At 25.6% G+C, this 15,233-nt stretch overlaps 2 protein-coding genes across 2 annotated transcripts; one reads left to right on the forward strand and one right to left on the reverse strand.

Moving 5' to 3' along the window:
• The first annotated feature begins 715 nt into the window (after window positions 1–715).
• Window positions 716–5,498, forward strand: LOC111616114 (drebrin-like protein). The gene is made up of 3 exons (XM_023357540.1): window positions 716–1,042; window positions 1,110–1,289; window positions 3,088–5,498. Exons 1-3 carry the CDS (start codon window positions 826–828, stop codon window positions 3,225–3,227), a joined length of 537 nt encoding a protein of 178 aa, XP_023213308.1. The 5' UTR covers window positions 716–825; the 3' UTR covers window positions 3,228–5,498.
• Window positions 5,499–7,792: 2,294 nt separating this feature from the next.
• Window positions 7,793–14,282, reverse strand: LOC111616113 (Hermansky-Pudlak syndrome 1 protein homolog). The gene is made up of 7 exons (XM_023357539.1): window positions 14,110–14,282; window positions 13,924–14,039; window positions 13,577–13,783; window positions 12,374–12,509; window positions 11,042–11,155; window positions 9,905–9,981; window positions 7,793–8,082 (listed from the first exon to the last, which is right to left on the reverse strand). Exons 1-7 carry the CDS (start codon window positions 14,143–14,145, stop codon window positions 7,905–7,907), a joined length of 864 nt encoding a protein of 287 aa, XP_023213307.1. The 5' UTR covers window positions 14,146–14,282; the 3' UTR covers window positions 7,793–7,904.
• Window positions 14,283–15,233: the final 951 nt, after the last annotated feature.

The following is a 15,233-nucleotide window of genomic DNA, read 5'->3' on the forward strand; positions in this document are numbered from 1 at the left end:
CATCATCAGTGAACTAATTTCAGTAAGTTCTTAAGTGAAAGATGATGTAAAAAAAATTATTTCATAAACAAATTCTGTTTATAAATTGTCTTAAATTGATTCTGAAAAATTTATGTTATAGTATTTGCGTCATTTTCTCTTGTATTGTTCTTACTCAAAATTTGATGCATACATCATTAATAGAATTATGAGAATATAGTATTATATTAAGATTGTAATACAAGTTGAATATATTTTCAATACAAACTTTTATATTTGTTAGTTATGCCATATTGGTGTTTATTTGGTTATAAGCAACCTAAAAATATTGTTCTTCATTGAATAACTTTATTTTCATTGAGCTATCAAATTATACAAGCAAAGTGTCAAATAAAATTAAAGTTTAAGAGTTTTTATTATTAAATATTTCCAACTAAACTTTCAAATCTACATACTCAAATTATTTCCAGAAGTATTACAGGAAATGAATTAATGGTTGTAAACTTTGAATATTAATATTCTTATTGTGTGTCTCAGTATACATATCTATTGTCAAAAATGATTCCTAAATTGTCTTTGAATTAATAGAAGGCAAGAAATATTCTTCTTAGCTTTGAGCACTTTTTGTAAAATACTGTTGAGTATTTGATAGCAAATATGTTTAAATTAAATTTTTCTTTCTTTCTTAGAATTTAGCTTAATTATAAGATCTACTAGGTTAATTTTTTCTTCCTTTTATAAAATACTTCAAATACAGAAAATATGCCATCTTTATTTATCTAATGTATAATTTCTTATCATTATTTGTAGCCTACATTAACAGAAGAAGTAACACGATCCTCATCGATGTCCTCACCTACAGAACCTCAAACATTTTATTCACTACAAGAAACTGACATAGTTGAACAAGAAAGTCTTGAAAGGGAAAATCAAGAAAAAACTTTAACTTCTCAAATACCACCTGAACATTTCAATTATACAAGAAATCTTTTGAAAGAAGGTTTACCTCCTCGTCAAGATTCTGAATTAGATAATAATCTTGAAGAAGAACAAAATTGGGATGGTAAATTGGTTTTTAAAAGTATTTTTAAAATTGATGTATAAAAGAAATATATGATTTTAATTAATAGAACCAACTTTGGAAGCACCACCAGATGTTAGAGATCCATTAACAGAAATGATGGCTGAACATGGCATAAATGTTTCACAACAGCAGCAAGTTAAAGATCCTCCTCAAGTTATAATGGCAAATAATGAAGAAAGGACATGGGTAGATTTAAGAGCAAGGGCTTTATATGATTATCAAGCTGGTAAGATGAAATTTTTATATCATATATATTTTTGAAATTTGGGATGATTCAAACCCTTATTTTGTTCAAATTAAGTACTATAATTATCCAATTAGAAATCTAATTATAAAGAAACCATTAATAGTTTTCATCTCTGTCTATTTTAGGTAAAACCCATCCTTTTCATATATATTCCACAAAAAATTCTGTTCAGTCATTAATTCTTGACTTTCATTGTCATCTTGAGAAATCTTATATTATGTAAAATATAAAATTATGATAATACACTTTATGATGACAATAAATTTCCTATATTTCTTCTTATAATTTTTAAAATAGAGTAAATTATTTCATTTTGAATAACTTAGTAGTGGATCATAAAACTGTTTTCATCTAATAAATTCATTGTGAGAAATTAAGTTTTAGAGATTTGAATAAAGATTGGAAAATATAGTTTAATATTTGAACACATCATTTTCCAATTACTTTGTTTTACTTTTCAAAGATAATGTTTAGGTTGAAATAAGAAATAACTAACATGACTAAAGTATAAAAAGTTTTTTGATAAAAAAAATATATTTGGATATTCTCTATTACAATTCTAATAGCTTGGAACTATAGCAATTAATCAGGTAATTAGGATAGCAATAATCTTAAAATAAGAGAGATTTTCTGACTGATTTATTTTTTATACATATTCATATGTATAAAAAATAAATCATTCAGAAAATCACTTTAGGAAAAGAAGTAGATTTATTCTTCATTAAAATTACAAATATACAAATATATGTTCTGTACAAATATATTCATTCTTGATTAGTAGTGCAGGAAATCTTCATTAATTCAAACTTGGACAGTTCAAAATCCTGTTAGTTTGTACAGTACCTGTACTTTTGTTCCAGCTAGGGATAGAGATTTAAATGTTAAGGAATTTGATTAGTTCGAAATATGGATACTTCAAAATTTGAAATGAAAATTTTGTCCAAACTCTGCGATATGTGTATGTTAACTCATTCATTTGGATCAAAATTCCACCATACTATAAAAGAACAACTCTAACCTGGTCAATATGACTTTGCTTTTATAGTAACATGTTTTGAGTGTCACTGTATACACGGACTACTCTTTTTTCTCTTATCTCATAAAATATAACTAGGTTTCAGGATTGCAAAATGAACTACAAGTAGCATATTGAGATATTTGTAGAGCTCTAAGCTGCTATGTTTGGAAAACTTACTATTTTTTGGACCACTTTAAAAATAATTTGGGACACATATTGAGGAACTCTGCTTTACTTTTTATGAAACCTATCAGGTAACCCAGACATGTGCTGTTTACTTATATTCTTAAGTTATTATTAATTAACGAAAATATTATTCTCTGTACTTAGCCATATTCCATTTGCTAATAAATTACATCAGTTACATGATATTTGGCATTTTGTACAGAAATATGTAAATCTTGGATAATTTGAAGTTGCATTTATTTCATCTCTTGAATTTCGAACTAACAAGGATTTCCTGTATTTTGTTAATTTTATGGATATGTTACTCTGCTAATGTTTAAAGCATAGAATAAGTAATTATATCAATCCAATTATCTAATGACTTAAAAAAATTACTGCTACTTTTCCTCTAGAAATTGTAAGAAACTGTGTTAAATAAATCCTGTAATATTATTATTTATATAATTTCTTAGTCTGTTTCTTGGCCAATTTTTTTAATACAAAAATCTAAATGTGTTTTTACTAAAATCAGTCCTTACATTATAAATTATATTTGCTTATTAATCATAAATCTTATTTTTCTCTTTTGTTAAGCTGACGAAACAGAAATATCTTTTGATCCGGATGACATAATATCTCAGATCGAACAAATTGACGAAGGTTGGTGGCAAGGAATGGCTCCAGACGGCTCATACGGTTTATTTCCTGCTAATTATGTTGAACTTCTTGACTGAAGACAAAGTAATCTGTAATACTTAATGCACTGTTAATTATTATTCTGTGCAGTAGTTTGCTTGTATTTGTTAAAATAAGAGTTATAAAAGTATTGATATTGAAGAGAAAATTGTTAAAAGATTAGATATTGTTAAGAATGTTTAAGGTTGACTGGTAAAGAAGTTAAATCAGCAGATTTTCCTTTCTTTGCTATTGATACAAAATTTCTCATTTTAAATATTTTCATAGCTCATTAAGAAGTAAAAACAGTTTATTCGTGTTTTATAATTTTCTTTTAGCAATAACAATATTCACTCTTGCAATGTTGTGAATATATAAACCTATATAAAAATTTATTTGAAAAACAAAAATATTTATCATGTATAAAATTTAAAATTTTAACATCTAATTTTGAGAATTATATAACATTTTAAATCAAAAATATCAAATCATATACAATAAACTATAAATTTATAAACATTCAAATGTATTTCTAATTATTATAGGTAAGCCATCATTAATGGTATCAATGAGTTGAATTTGAATATACCTTATAATTGAAGAAATTGGTGCTATATTTTAATTTTGTTTTTAATTTAATAAAAGAAAACGTTTAAATTATTGCTAAATTATCTTCAATGATAAAGTGAATGTGCATACTATACGTGTTGAAATCATTTTCTAATGCAAATACATATTTTTGCAAATATTGCTTCTGTTTTGTACTGTACTGTACTGTAAATAATAATAAAAATAGGATTTATTTTTCATGCGACGTCCTAAAAGGGAAGGCAATTTTTGTTGTCGAAGACCTCTCCCGGTGAAGGATAATTTTGCATTGCTGTCATTAATGATGACCGAAATGTTATAAAGTATAGATAATTAGTTTAAATTGATAAATAAATTTTGGAAATTATAATGCATCGTAAAGAAAAATATCAAAAACAAGACTTTTTCAAAATGTTTGTGAATTGTGCCTATTTGTAAATTATTTAAATTTGTTGTCTTGTCTTTTTTTTGTTAGAGTTTAAAATTCTTATATATTATTAGTTATAATTTTAACATTCCATTTGCTGTTCTGTTGTTGTTTCTGTCTTTCAGCTGAAATTTTTGTTTGCTTCAGCTTTATATTAATAATTTACAATGCTGTCTAGACAAGATTTTTTTTGTGCATATAGTTTTTAATTAACCTTTTGCATTATTTAAAAAAGAAATTACAAACAAAACTGTCTCAGAATTGTTATTCGTTTCGAAGGTTTAAATTTAAGAATGCCGCTGTGGAGTCAATTCAATGTATAATTAACTTACTAATGACAAAAGTATATTTGCTAGACTCATACAAATGAATACTGTATTACAAATTAACTCACTCAAAACATCAAATTACTTAATTTACAATATATATACTTAATATTGCAAACTTTAATATTTAGTCTGTATATCAAATTTTTATAGTATATCAAATTTTTTTCATCAATGTAGTTCATTGTTAAAAGGTTTTATACAGTTTTTCATCATTTTCTACAAAATTGTGTTTTTTACATTGTAAAAAGTAAAAATATATATACATATACATATAAAAAGTCAGAATATATAATAATTTTTGTTACTTTTTTCTATATAGTATGAAATCATGTATCTTGGTAAAGTAGTAATTAGTATGATGATTGTAAGCAAATAACATACAGTTGAAACAAATTTTTTTCACATATATATAATTTTGAAGCCCTCAGGATTGTTGTTGCTTAATTTGAAGATTATAAGTAATGAATTGAGAATTTTCAGTGTTTTTATGAAAACAAGTTTAAGATTTTAATTATGGCTGTTAGCTCACTACCTCTGATATTTACTTTATTATATTACAATTGATAACTGAATAAAGTGTACTTAAACTGTTTTTGCTTAGGAGTTTAAATTGCAATAACTTTGTTAAAGTGTGTGCTTCCTAATTTTTTTTATAATCTTAATTGCAATAATACAAACTTATATTTATTTTTTCTAAGCTTCCTTTCCTTGCCAGGAGACAAATATCAATGTTTGTGAAATTTGGTATGGAAGAATTGTATAATGTCTAGTCGTATATATTTGTTTACACATATGTGTAACTGAAAATGACAAATTTATAATTAAAGTTTGACATGTATAAAGTTAGTGTTTATTTTTTATATTATATGAAATCTTCACATAACATATAAGGCTTGACATATTGAAAATTAAAAGTAAACAAACTACTCAAGGAGCCAAATATTTTTAAGAAAGCAAGAACCATGATTAAAAATATTTGAGTTATTCTGGCCATCTTCAGCTCAAATATATATCATATAGAATAAAAGTATATTTATTTTATAATTTATTCCATTTTAAAATATAATGCTTAAAATATACTTTTTATAACTTCCAAACTAATAAATTTACAAATTTTTACTTTTCTGGCTTTGTTATATATAACAGAGGGAGGAAAATATGACGATCAGTCAAAAAAGACCCCCAGATTTTTAGATTTTTGGACTCTGGAATCTTGAAGTGTCAAGAAATGCAAAAAAGTTGTCTGTGTGTGTGGGGGAACATGATTTCATTCACCCTCTTTGAGACTTAATAACTGCTGTGCTTTTTGTTGAAAATTTCTAAAATTTTTCAGGAAGGTTTGTGTATTAGGAAGATTAATGCTGTTAAATTTTAGTGATTTAAGGTTGAGGGAGTTAAAGGGAAAGTGTTATATCTTGAATAGGATTGACTTAATAACAAGTAAAACTGTCATTAATATTTACAATTTTTTTTATAAAACTCATTCCTATCCTCTAAGTTAAGATTTTTGCCATTTTATAGTAATAAAAAAATCTTTTTATATTTTTAAATAAAATATCATAACACATGGTGACACATGCAGTTTTAACTCATTGCTGGATTTTTCAAAATTTAAGTTGCAAAGAGAGATCAATCTATAGTTACATATAACATTGTAATGTTTAGTTGTATCATGAGTATTTATATTAACATGCTTAGATTTTTTCCTTCCCTCTCCATTCTGTGGGCACTTTACCCAAGTTCATTATGGGGGTGACCAGTTTCTGAATAGAGGCAGCTGGTGGTAAAGAATAGAATCTAACATATCCAGGAAAACTACAAAAAATTTCTGACATTTCTAACCAAATCCTCTGAGCAACATGCTGGCACATTTACTGGCTGCCATCTGCTTATGATCAAAATGTACTATACAATTGTTACAAATCATTTCCTACTTAAAATAGGTGTATTTCATAAGTGAGTGGGCCTTAATATGCTAAACTTAAACAGATGAGGTTCCAATTCCCAGAAGCATGGAAGAAATGTTCTCTAACTCTTCATTATTGTTTCTGTAAATGGATACAACATAAAAACTGCAACTGTTCACTAGTTTAATAAGATGAATATCTGTTTTTTATCACTATTCTCAATTGTTTTAATATAATTGTATATGAAAAGCAGTGCCAGTTTTACCATTGGGCATTATAGGCAATTGCCTAGGTGCACTTGCCTGTTGCTATAAAAAATAAACAAGGAATAACCAAATAATTTTTCCTTCTTCCTAACAATCATCTATAATGAGTTACTATCACTATTTGTTCTTGTTTTTTACTTTTTCTATCCTATGGGTACTAAGAGAGCCTATTTTCAGGCCTATTGTGGGTTTGGTCAGATGGTAAAGACAAGGCACAACATATCCAGAACAGTTGCCCCAAAAAATTCCCTAGGTTTTTCAACAATCCTGATTTAATCCCAATCCCTTTTTTGTTTGTAATTCATCAAGATGACTAGATTATTTTCACGTATTTAATACTTGTCCAAATTAAAACATTAGAAGAGTTAAAAGACATTTGAGTGTTTCAAAGAGCTGTTTGAATTATTTAGAAATGTTCTGTGAGCTAATTAACTATAATGGTTGTGATGGGAAGTTTTATAAAGAACTTGTTGGAATCAGTAGAACTGAAAGAGTGAAGTTTATGGTAAGATTAATCAAATTTAAATGTATAAATGGCTTAATAAAATCCTAATATTTCTGGATTCTTAAAACCAATTTTGAAGTAGTGATAGCTAGTCTCCATAATTCAATACTTTGGTCCATTAATAACAAAGACTGCGTAAAAAGACTCACTTGATCAAATCTTGAAATAATATTTCATATAAGCTAATGGTTATCATTAGACTTAAATGAATGTAAGAAAATCTAGAGTATAGCTAAAATCTGAAAGCAATTTTGTTTACAAAATGGTAGGCAAATAATGTCTAAATAGTTTATAGAATCTTTGCTCGTGTGATACAAATTTAACCTATTGTAATTCTCTCTGAGTTACCATTAATGTAATCTGTAAAATCCTTAATAAAGTTATAGCCCTTCCAAATAATAAAGAGGATGTCAGCATATCTTACTAATATGAAGCTTTCTTTATACTTGATTATAACTAGAGTTGGAAAATTGTGGAAATCAAACTGCTTTTGAAACATTGTCATTGATGAATGTTATTTATTTAAAAATTTTTTTTTCTTTTCTATATTATTGAATTCGTTATGCCAAAATAATGACAAAAAACGTTTTTATAAAAAATTACTTGGCTTTCTAAACTAAGTAGTCTGTTTTTTAATTTTAATTATTGTTACACAACATTGTATATATATATATATAAAAATATTTACTGTACATATTTTATTGAAATGTAATTTTATAATAAGTCTATTGGAATGTGTGCTATTCCAGACATTTCCCATGCCGACAGTGATAATCGGCGGGCCTGATCCGATATTGTTGTCATGGGTACTTGAGCCAGATGCATTGAATATAATTCGTAACAATTAATGTTCTTTGGAGACATATTTGGAAAAAAGTTTTTAATCAGCAACCTGTTAAAATAAAACATATTTTAATAAAATTCAAGTTATTAATCATTTAATAGAATCTTTCAAACATTAATATTCAGTAATTTTGTACTTCTTTCTATATTCACAGAAATGGAACTTGTTCAATAAATTCATCAATTAAACGTTAGAATAAATGTTTATATTTTTAAATAGATATCAAACAATATTTCTTTTAAAAAAAACACCAAGCCAAAACTAAAAAATTGAAATTTTGGACATCAATAAACAAGATACTTTGATGATTCAATTACCAAAAATATTTCATTGATATCTATTGAACAGTGATTATAAAACCAAACCCACTGACTGATAAAGTGATTTCATTAAATAATTTCTATCTATTTTGTTTAAACGTATATTTATACATTGTTTGTTTGTGTGTATATTAATCAGCTAATGTAACATCAACAACAGAAAGTAAGTTTCTGGAATGTTATATCTTGACATTAAAATATTCACAGATATTCTTAATGTTAAAGAGATATATTTTCTTTAATTATTTATTTCTCATATCCTTTATATTATATATGATATGATATATTTTCTGTCATTGTAGTCATTCAGCATTCAGAGACTGTAACTCCAGCAAAGAGTCTGAACAACTTTTTAGAATAAACTATGTATGGTAGATACTAAACAATGTGTAAGGTTGCTAAGAGAGAGTCTCAGTTCAGCTTTCTATCAGATCCCTTTTTTTATAAAAAATTATTTCTATAGTTTATAAATCTTCAGATAGCAAAATTCAGGTTCATTTAAAATTTTCAGAATTATGAAAATATAGAGATATTTGTAAGGATTATGATAATTTATTACTTTTTATTAGATCTTAGCCAGGTAATTTGTACCCAGCTGCTTACTCTTCAACAGACCTGACAATGTATAAATTGTTAAGCATCTATTGCTGCCAATTCTGCATCAATTTTTTATAATACTTAAACATTTAATCCTTATGTGAAATGTTACTTCTGAAAAAATATAAGTTAAATATGCTCTTTCAAAAACTTTTAACTTTTAACTAAGTTGTTATTACTGTTCATCAGAAGCTTGTTTTCATGTTTGGAAAAGTTTATGTGAATCTTGTAATGCCATAACATTGTAAATGCCAAAAAAATTTTTCAGGTGAGGTTAAAAAAAAAATCTTTTTCTAGTGAATGAATTCATTTCAATTTTACAATAAAATGGTAAAAAACTCACTACATTACAAATTCTTTGGAATATTGAAATAATGTAAATAAAAGTTGTAATGGCATTGCACACACGTATTTTTACTGAAGTAAAACTAGTTTTAACACTTGTCCATTGAATGCTGTAAAATGCAAGTTGTAAATATTTAATAATTATTAATTTATTCTATGCCCTAAAAATATTATTGTTGAATTAATATAAAAATAACTATTTTTTTTATATTAATGAAGTTAACGAAAAAAGTTTGTCAATCTTTAAATAGGTTTGTTTTTCAGATATTGATGTTTCCAATATTTTTACTTAATACTAATAAGACAAATATACAAGCCACATATAAATTAAATTATAACACTTTATAATAATCTACAGGTTTTTAAATCATGAAAGTTAAGATAATGAAAGATTCATCTAAATTTTGAAAAATAAAAGACTTTTTTAATAAGGAAAGAAATTTTTCTTTCAAAAATTTTCCTTATTACAAACAAGAATTATCTTTTATACTATTTAGAAATTTTATGTAAATATATTTTATATGTTAAATATATAAAAAAACATTAAAAGTATAAAGTAAATTATTATTTTTTAATTATGAAATTAAAATTTAAAAATAATGGCATACTCATAAAAATCTCCACATAAAATTCCAGGAAGTAATTGATATTTGCTTTTAGTTTCTGCTGGTTTTAAGATTTTTCCCTAGATAAAATTCCAATAAAAAAAATGTAGTAGATGAATTTTATGTAAGTCATAAATATCATTATGAATATTGAATAACGAATATTGTTAAATTTTTAATGTATAAAAGTTATAAATTTATAATAAAAGTCAAGAATAGCACACAATATTGATAATTATCATGACAGATTATTCCAAATAAACATTATAAATGGCAAAAGTTCAATTTTTCCTTAAATAAAATTTAATTCTTTTTTTTTAAATAAAATATTAAATCGAAATATTGATATTTTAAAGTGTTTTTAATAAATTTATTTATATCACACATGAAATATCCATATAAAAACATAACATTTATTTTTTAAAATAATTAGCAAATAGTTGATTAAAACAAAAATATTTTTTAAAACTTTCATTATGATTAGAATGACTTTGAGAAGATTTTGCATGTGAATAGGATAAGCTATAAAATATTTAACAGACTTTTTAATATTTTGACTCTTTCTGCATTGTGGGCACTAAGAGGGCCTTTTTTCCCTATACCTATAGTGTGGGCCTGGCTGAACTCACAGTTGGGTTCACAATAGGGGTGGTTCCTCACCAGCTGGCCACAATAGAGGTGGTCAGTAATGAGACCCAACACACAGGATGGACAGTCCATAAAAAATTCCTGGGATGTTGCTCACCTGGATTCAGTCCAGGTCTCAGAGTGACACGTTAGCCACTTGGCCATCAATCTTTAACAGGTATTTTATTTGACTTAAGCATCAGATGGAAATCATTAAAATCTGTCACTACATTATTTTTTGAATAGTCGTAAAATAACAGTTTTAAATCATTAAGCTAAGTATATATGAAAATATTTTTATTATTTCTAAACAATTTCTGACAAAATGAAACAAACAACAGATAAATAATAATTATTTCAATCTTTTCATATGTCACATGTTTTATGCATTGCAATATACTGTATTTAATTAGAAAATATTAAGGAAGCTTAAACAGAATCAAACTTCTTTAAGAATGATATATCTTAATCACACATTATTAATACGAAGTTATATTATATTAAATTACTTACATTTGCATCTTCAAACCATAAAAAATAAGAAAAACAATAATTTTCCTCTCTCCACATTGCTGATAGATGATTTGATTCAAGATATTCATAACTAAAATCAACCATTTTCCAGATCTGAAACAATTTATATTTTAATCATGCAATAATTTGAACATTTATTAAATTCAAAATTTCTCAAGTGCCTTTGCATATTTTTTATTGGAAATAAATATTCTTTAGTTTATTGTTATCTCAAATAGCACAGTTGTTAATTTAAACTGAATATTGCATGATTTTATGGTTGCAATAAAACTTTTTACCATAAAGTAAGAGAATTTTATAAAAAACAATAATTTTTTTTATTTTTCAAGTTTTTATTTATTATTTTTTTACCTAATATCTAATTTTGCCTAATTTATTGACTATGAAATTTCTTTTATTATATCTTATGTAAGATTAATATTTAATTTGAATATTTATTATAAATAAATAATTCAATTATTTTCATTTTATTGTAATACAATGATAAATTTTATTAATTCAATATCAGTTAATTCAAAATAAATAAAATTTCTCAGTTAGGAGTATATGATTTTAATGATTAAATCAAGCTTGTCAAAGCCTGATTAAAATAGAGCATAGAGTTATGTATAATGGAATGTACAGTACCTTGGCCAACTGCTCATACAATAGTAAAAGAAATGTACCTTTCCTTCTGTAAGAATTGTGACCCTCTACTACCCTAAGAGCAGTTGGCAAGGTACAGTACATTCCATCACACACAAGTTTATGCTTTACTTTAAAAAGGAACCCAATTAAGTCATTTATCTAAACAAAAAATGATATTTTTACTGTCATATTTTTATATTAATTAAAATTGAATAAATTTATCACTAGACATTGGTAGAATTATCTGACATTAAATTTAATAAGAATTTATAGCTGATGTATCAACTGTAATGAATAATTCAGTGTCCAAAATAAGAAACATAGCATGTAATTTAAAGAAAATCTGTTAGCTTTATAAATTAATATATTCAAAAACAATTAATTCATTAATATAAATTTGGTATACTTTTTAAATATAACAAAGGAATTTTATAGGAAGCACTTATTCTACTTCATACGTAATTCATTCAACTATATTAATTCATTATAAAGAAAAGCAAGTAATCTTTTTAGAAAACAAAAATATTTCTTAATCTATATCTTTAAATATGATTTAAATTCATTCTGGTTTATAATTCATTACAATAATAATATAATTATTACGATAAATTTCATTTCATAATATATTATATATTACAGCTTATATTTTATTTTATAAAAACTTTTAAAATTTTAAATTATTACCAATCTTTTTGTTATATTAGTCATATTATTTCCTTCTGTATAATGCTCACTTATACGAACTGATGGAGTAACTATATAATTTCTTGTTCTGTCAACATATATAAAATGAATTAATCCAGGAAAGTCTTGAATATATCTAACCCATTGTCAAGATATTTTCTGATAATTACTATTTTATGACTTTAACTTTAGTATTTTTAAAGTTCTACAAAAATTTATACTTTGTTATTTTTTTTTTAAATTCTTTAGCTAAAGAGGATCAAAAGATAGGTAGAAATGCATAATCATATAAAGAATTAAATAAAGTTTACAAGTCTTTAAGATTGATTTATATGTTTAATTTTTCTAATTATTCCTTTAACTGATTAACAAGTTTTACTTTGAAAACAGTTAATACTATAAACAGTAACAAGTGTTTTCAGATATTAAGTATTTTTGATTGTGCTGTAGTGCTACAGCACTAATTGTATTGTAAACAAATGTAATGTCTTGTTTCGGTTTATCTCGTATCAGATTATGGATCCGAGTATGTAAAATTTTCGTTCATGTCGGAAATCACCTTTTTGTGGTGTGTGCTCACTGATTGGGTGAGGGTTATAAACGTAGTAATGACGTAGTATGTATCGGGGAGACGGTATAAAAGGGGTGGTTTGCCTGAAGAGCGGANGGTCGTTTCGCTGGATCATCTTTGCTACGAGAAAAGGAGAAAGAATGAACTGCTGAGGAGGCTAACTAAAATCCAACTCCATCCACGTGGACATTGTGAGGTTCGACTGAATAGAGGTTCCTAAAGGAAGAGAACATCAACACGAACAATTGTAAGGTGATATTTCTTGTGTTATGTCGGGGATAAAGCAAACCCTCGTGGTATGTAATTAGAACAGATCTTGTATATGTTTCGCGGTTGGAATTGTTCGGTTCAATTCGGCTAGAGTATTTAACCTGAACTGTAAGAGACCGTGATAGTGTAATCGTCACAGAATAAACACGCTTGTTTTCTTTGTTTAACAATTTTGTCATTGTGAAGTCCTTATTCTCCGTTGTCATACCCAACCCTAATACCTAGTATACCCAGGTATACGGGGGTAGTACAGTGCTATAAATTTCACAAAATTGTTTTATAAATTAATCAACTGGTAAGAATCCATGTATGAGTAAATATGATAAATCATATAAATCTTATTTAAATTGATAAAAGGATACGAAGTCATGGATATATTTTGTTGTGCTTTTACAACTAAATAATCAATATAATCCATCAATTTGCTTGAAGATATTTCTTGAACTTGGAGTAAGGCACAAATAATTGCATTATCTGGTTTTATTTGATGCAATATTTCTGGTTCAAACACAATTAATTCAAACATTGTTTGTATATCTTCACAGATAGCAGTAATAGCAGTTTCTAATCTAAACAAAAGATATTTGATTTTAAAGAATAAAATTTTCATATTAAGAAACTTTCAAAATATCAATATTTTAACTTAAATCATTACTAAATGATCTATAAAATTTATTATAATTGTAAATTATCAAAATTTTACAATTACCTAGCTGGCATCAATAATTCATTACTATTGTGAAGAAATTCCAGGAAGTTATTTCTTTTTAATTGTTCCCACTTACTCATAAGATTTTTTACTCTGCGTTCAAGCAACTGTTCTAGCTGAAAATAAATAATTATTTTATAATTTGTGAAAATCAATTTAAATTCAATTTCATAAAAAAAATCTCACTTTAATTTTTTTAGAATTTTCAAAAAATTTCTTCATGTTAATTTCTAATGTATTTGCTATATTTTCACTTGTTTTTTCTATAGGTGATACAATAATATTATGTAAAATATCCAAAACATTTACCAGTGATGAGGAAATTCCAACTTTAACACTAACCTATAAAATGTAAAACAATAAAATTATTCATTTTATTTTTAGTAACCTTTGTTTTTGTACTGGTTAACAACATAAATAATTAAAAATAAACTGAAATACAATATTTTTGAATTTAAATAATATTTTGGAAATCTAAGAAGCTATCACAAAAGATTGGATAGCTTCTTACACATTTCCAGGTCATTTTTTTAAAATCACATTTCTGTACATTTTAATACAAGTGTTTTGTAGTAACGTGAGTGATAACTGATAACCGGATGACCAAGGCAGTTAAGGCATCAGCCTACCAGTCTGGGGACCCAAGTGAGAAACTCCAGGAATTTTTCATGAATAGTCTGTCCCAGATATATAGAGTCCTATCTCTCAGTGCTCAGCTACCCATATTGTGGGGAGCTGATGACATGAAATAAAGGTTCTCTCAGTGCCCAGAGGGCATAAAAAAGTAAAAACAGAAAAAAAATGGATTTAATGGATAAAAAATTCCTGACTTAGAAGAACCTAAATTTAGAACCTTTTTTTTTTTAATCTGTTAATAGAATATTTTAAAAGGTTGGATCAATGAGTCAATGAATGTAAATTACTCAATGTTACAATAATATTTCATTCATATTTATACTTTATAACAACATTTTAATACATCCTGTAAGTATATTTTTAAAATATGATCAACTTAATCTTTCAGCAATAGCAGACACTTGTTTCCCAATTAGTCCATTAAATCAAGGACCAATTGTATTTATATATTATTTTTAACTTTTTTCTTTTTCATTTGATTCAATTCTTACACTTTTGTTATACACATATTGAATTTCATTAAAATCATATTCAGTTTTTCTTAAATCTTAACTGAAAATTCAATCTTTTGATATGACTGTTATTTCTAATATAAATGCATAATTAAATCCTTTAAATTTTTGTTAATTCAGAAATGTTTAGAATATATTACTTTATGAATTGAAAACTAATCT

Source organism: Centruroides sculpturatus, unplaced genomic scaffold (genome assembly GCF_000671375.1).
Source record: "Centruroides sculpturatus isolate CEXI.00-Female unplaced genomic scaffold, Cexi_2.0 scaffold2962, whole genome shotgun sequence".
In the NCBI taxonomy this organism is placed as follows: Eukaryota; Metazoa; Arthropoda; class Arachnida; order Scorpiones; family Buthidae; genus Centruroides; species Centruroides sculpturatus.